General features: G+C 37.1%; 1 protein-coding gene across 3 annotated transcripts in view; it reads right to left on the bottom strand.

Annotated features, from left to right (window-relative positions):
- Positions 1-1,146, bottom strand: part of LOC119569148 — an 8,620-nt gene extending 7,474 nt beyond the window's left edge. Inside the window, exons 1-2 of one of the 3 annotated variants that reach the window (XM_037917451.1) lie at positions 1,027-1,146; positions 222-325 (exon numbers count right to left, since the gene is read on the bottom strand). In XM_037917451.1, the coding sequence (XP_037773379.1) occupies positions 222-282 (61 nt within the window). In that variant the 5' untranslated portion in view covers positions 283-325; positions 1,027-1,146. Of the gene's footprint in view, positions 1-221; positions 326-832; positions 990-1,026 lie in introns of those variants that run through there. The other 2 variants (XM_037917454.1, XM_037917444.1) reach the window with 2 other exon arrangements.
- Between the last annotated feature and the right edge of the window lie 3,854 nt (positions 1,147-5,000).

A 5,000-nucleotide genomic window follows, 5' to 3' on the forward strand; every position in this document is an offset into this window, starting at 1 on the left:
TATTCTTGTTAATTCTTTTATTTAACTGCATTAACTGCATTTACAAATAATATCACAAGTAATAGTAATTATTAGATATCATCTACTGCATCCTGATATACATGTATAAAGTACAATGGACCAAAGGCAATGAACTAGGAAAAATAAATCCAAAAGATACATGATATATGGCAATGGGAAAGACACCTAAACCTACAAATGTCAAACCTGGAATTACTTACTTGTTACATCAACATCTAGGATGGCAAATATCAGTAACACAACTTCTCTAAGCTTCTTCATGATATCTGCCTTAAGCTTGTGACATTGCCTCCGTCCTATTTCCCTGTGAATAAAAAAAGGAAAATTCTCTCACAAGGACTCTGATATGATAAAGGTTTAATTGGCTGAGTAACTAATAGCTTGATTCAAAGGTTAGGGTAGGTCAAGTTTACAAATATTATTTAAGTAAATGTGAAATTTGTATTACAAACTATGATTAAATATGAAATATTTAATATAAGCTATGAGCTGAGTAAATACAAAATCGGTGTCAAAAGCTATGATTAAATGTGAAATTAGGTTCATGAGGCATGAGTAAATACTAAATCATCATCGTAAGTTATGAGTAAATATGAAATTAATATAAACCATGAGTAAATTGGTATCATAGGCTAAGAGTCAATGCTAAATCAGTGTCATAAGTTATGAGTAAATGTGAAAATAGTGTTATAAGCTATAAGTAAATATTATAAGTAAATGTTAAATTATTATCATAAGCTATGAGTGAATTTTGAGTAAATGTGAAATTAGTGACATAAGCTGTGAGTGAATGCTAAATCAGTATTATAACCTTGTTAGAAGCAATTCCTAATGTGCGCATTTACTCTGACTCGCACTTCCTGTGTAATTGAGGATGGGCACTTTCCTATCTACGTATAACTTTATAGTACGTGATCAGATCTTATATATCTAAGAAATAATATGACTTTTTAATGATTGCCACTGATAAACTTCGATGTAATAGAAAAAAAAAGAAGAAGTTACCAAGGTACGTTAATACCTCCAGGCGATCTTCCCAAAATGCGGCAAATTTAAATGTTGCTTATTTCAGTATTGTTTATTTGTGTGTTAACCCTCTTACTGTTACTCTCTAGAGTAAGTGCCTTTAGTTAATACACCGAAAAAAATGCGAACATTTTTAAAAACGCATTCTCGTATTACAATGTATGGGGAGAAAGGCCCTATCATGGCACTCTGATGCGCAAACAGCTTATTGGGTAGTAACGACAAATAAAAAGCATAAAGTTGTTTATGAACAGCATAAAGTTGTGTTTAAAGAGCATAAAGTAGTGTATAAAGAGCCTATAGTTATCTATGAAAAGCCTGAAGTTGTTGCTTGATTTTTTTTTTTTTATAATTTGATGCCCCACCCTATTCCTTGGGAATCGACAGCAGTTTTTTTCTACACTATTACATAATACTTTGGGTTTCTACATTTTACAAAATTGCAACTAATATAAAATGCAAGCTTAGATTATCTTTAAAGTCCATTATAGCTATGACCCATATGAAAATGAGAAAAATTGTAACATCTCATAAGTTACAGAGTTGCGTATCATATCTACATTATGGTATTAAAAGTTTATGTGCTTTATAACTATTTTCATGTTACATGTACACACACACACACACACACACACACACACACACACACACACACACACACACACACACACACACACACATATATATATATATATATATATATATATATATATATATATATATATATATATATATATATATATATATGCCACAGAACGATTTGAATATGACCGCTCTCTCCCTCTCTCATTTTGAGACGTAAGCTTTTGTCTCAGTAAACTTGTCAAAGTCTTTCTCTCACTCTCCGGTCTCTCTCTCTCTCTCTCTCTCTCTCTCTCTCTCTCTCTCTCTCTCTCTCTCTCTCTCTCCTCTCTCTCTCTCTCTCTCTCCTCTCCTCTCCTCTCTCTCTTCTCTCTCTTCTCTCTCTCCTCTCCTCTCTCTCTCTCTCTCTCTCTCTCTCTCTCTCCTCTCTCTCTCTCTCTCTCTCTCTCTCTCATCTCTCTTCTCTCTCTCTCTCTCTCTCTCTCTCCCCTCTCTCTCCCCCTTATATATGATACACGTTGCTATTTTAAGGCTATATTGATATGCTGAACTTTTCTGTTGTCTATTGTCGTAATTACTTTCAGTGGTTGTAAATATGTTGCAAGGAAAGTGGCTTGGGACTGTGGAGAAGTTAACACTCAAACTGCGCCACTTGTTGTTCTTGCTGCCGCCAAAGATACCAAGCAAGACAATTAGCCACACATGGTGTAGTTGAGATTCCACTACATCTGGAAGAAAAAGAAACACCCTCGATACAATTCCCACAAGCTTGAAGCTCTCAATCTGTATAAACTCAAGCTCCTTGCCCTCTCACTTATGCGAGCTCATCCACGTCCGCTCTTTAGCTTTGGGTAGATAAGTGAAGTCGTCATAAGCTGCGGTTGTGAGATTTAGCTCCCGGAAAGTAAAGAGAAAAAGGAAATGGAGTTATATATATATATATATATATATATATATATATATATATATATATATATATATATACATATATATATATATATATATATATATATATATATGTGTGTGTGTGTGTGTGTGTGTGTGTGTGTGTGTGTGTGTGTGTGTGTGTGTGTGTGTGTGTGTGCGTTTTTTTTTTTTTTTTTAGGCAATTGGGATTATTTTTATTCTTTATTTAAGGAAAGACACTGTTATGAAATGGTAACAAAAAAATCTATCGAAAATATTCATTACAAATCAATCTAATCATCTGATATGCTTTATGAACCAAAGACGCATGCCCTTGCTCTCTACTTTGACTCTGAATATGGAAGTTATTTAAAAGATTTTGTTCTTTCACAGTCAACTAGAAGTCTCGAAACAATCTGCTCTCTGCCCTTCATAGGTTATTTTTTAATTAATACCATAGTAACACTCGCTGATACATTCATATACTAATGTGATACATTATAAGTACGTATTTCCCTTTCTTTCTTTCTTCTTCTCAGCTGCCGATAACTACTGCCTATGCAAGGCAACTAGCTAGCCCTACCATGAACACAGATTTAGGGGAAATAAAGTGAAATATATCGAATGCACACTGTGTTAGCAGTGGTCAACGGAAGCAAAAGTATTGTGCCACTCGTGTAAGTATTGCAATAAAATGGCATCTGACTTTTTTTTTCATAAAACAGTCGTTCATACGGTGCAAAATAGTGCCTCTGATTTGCCAAGTGTATTGGAAGCCAGCAACTTAACCCAAGGCTGCCGGGAAAATGTGTTCACTAGGAAATGTCTCTACACAGAGATGATTTCACAAGTCAGCCACTAAGTCAATTAGTAGACTTCGCGACCTCACCTGATTTCCCTTCTCCTTGAGTTTTCATGACTTTATTTACTTATTTATTTTATAACATCTTGCTTGCTGACCTCTTCCGCAACTGTTGCATATTATTATGTGATGTTAGTATCGATTTTCATCGATACTTTCAATACCAAGGTAATATCGAAAATATCGGTACTTTGGTATCGATACGCCCATCCCTAGTGTGCGCAACTCTACATTCAATACTTTTAGGGAAAAAAGTAAGTCATCCAAAGAAATTTCACTTCAAATGATGCTTATTAATATATAATGTAAGTAGTAACTTCCAAGCAGAAAGCAAACAGTTTTTACCATTTCAGTAAATATTGCTGTAAGGAAAGCTGCACTGGCAAGTAACACCATTTCTAAATATGATTTATAGTTAAATTCAGCCACAGACCTGTATGTAGAGTTTTATAGAGGTAGCGTGACTGGTCTGTAACTGTAAAATCTTGGAAGGAGCATTTATCTCAGCCTTCTTTTGTTCGATTAGTTTTGTGTGTGCCTCATCCTCCTACCTGATTATACTCTAAGAGTGTATCAGAACTGACTTGTGACTGACAAATTTGCGCAGGGCCATTAGATCACCAAGACAGTAGGTCTCTTTCACTACCGTTTATTTTTGCGCGGCATATGGGTAGGTATTTCACTACACAAAATTTCGAGCAGGGAAATGTCTGCCATTCAAAAAACGCACGTAGGGAAATGGCCGCCTGGTCGAATATTGCGGCACGGGAGGAGAGCCCACTCAACCCTTACCTTATATGTGTCAAATCCATGAGCAACTGGCTACCAGCTATTCCTACACTCATTACAATAGGCTATTATGGGGTTTCTGTCTTGTAAATTGTCCATGTAATATACGAGAAGAATGTTTCTAGCCACAAACATAAAGTAATCGTCAATACTTTGATATGTGATACACTCTAACTATATTCTGAAAACGTTTTGCACAAACCTGAGATGTGGAGGCACACAGTAAGGTCCAGGTTCTGTGTAAGAGCCTTAATTTATTGCTGCTGTGAGAATACTGCATATAGAGATAAATAAGCACAAACCGTAAAAGTCTGGAAAAACGGCGTGAGGACGGCTTGTTAACAAGGTCTGGGTGTTAACACGAAGACGGATGGATTCGCTTTGCCGAGGAGCCGATGGTCTGCGGCTGCCTTCGACCTTCGAGGCTGTCCTCCACTTGGTCCTAGCTTCATCGTCTTGGCGTTCTTCCTGGTCTTCGTGTAATGTTTTACTGCATCATCTCATCGTTCTCGTGCGCACTGTACTTCTGCCTCCTCTACTTTTGTTCTTCCTTGTCGTCCTCTTCGTTTTGGTCCTCGACGTCCGCACCTCCTCGCAGTCCTCGTCCAGGTCTCCGTCGACGGCGTACTCCTTCACACATCTTCGTGGTCCTTGTCAAGGTCTTTCTGTCTGTCGGGAACTACGGACGTCCAGGCAGGCGGCGCCCTTCTACAACGCCAGGAACGACTTGTCCTGCACTACCTGCACTGACGATCTCTTGGTCCTTCGCTGGATCTGCAGGTTTTAAGTTTGAAGATTGTTTTTAGAGGAATAT

The sequence above is a fragment of the Penaeus monodon genome, chromosome 4 (assembly GCF_015228065.2).
Source record: "Penaeus monodon isolate SGIC_2016 chromosome 4, NSTDA_Pmon_1, whole genome shotgun sequence".
Taxonomy (NCBI): Eukaryota; Metazoa; Arthropoda; class Malacostraca; order Decapoda; family Penaeidae; genus Penaeus; species Penaeus monodon.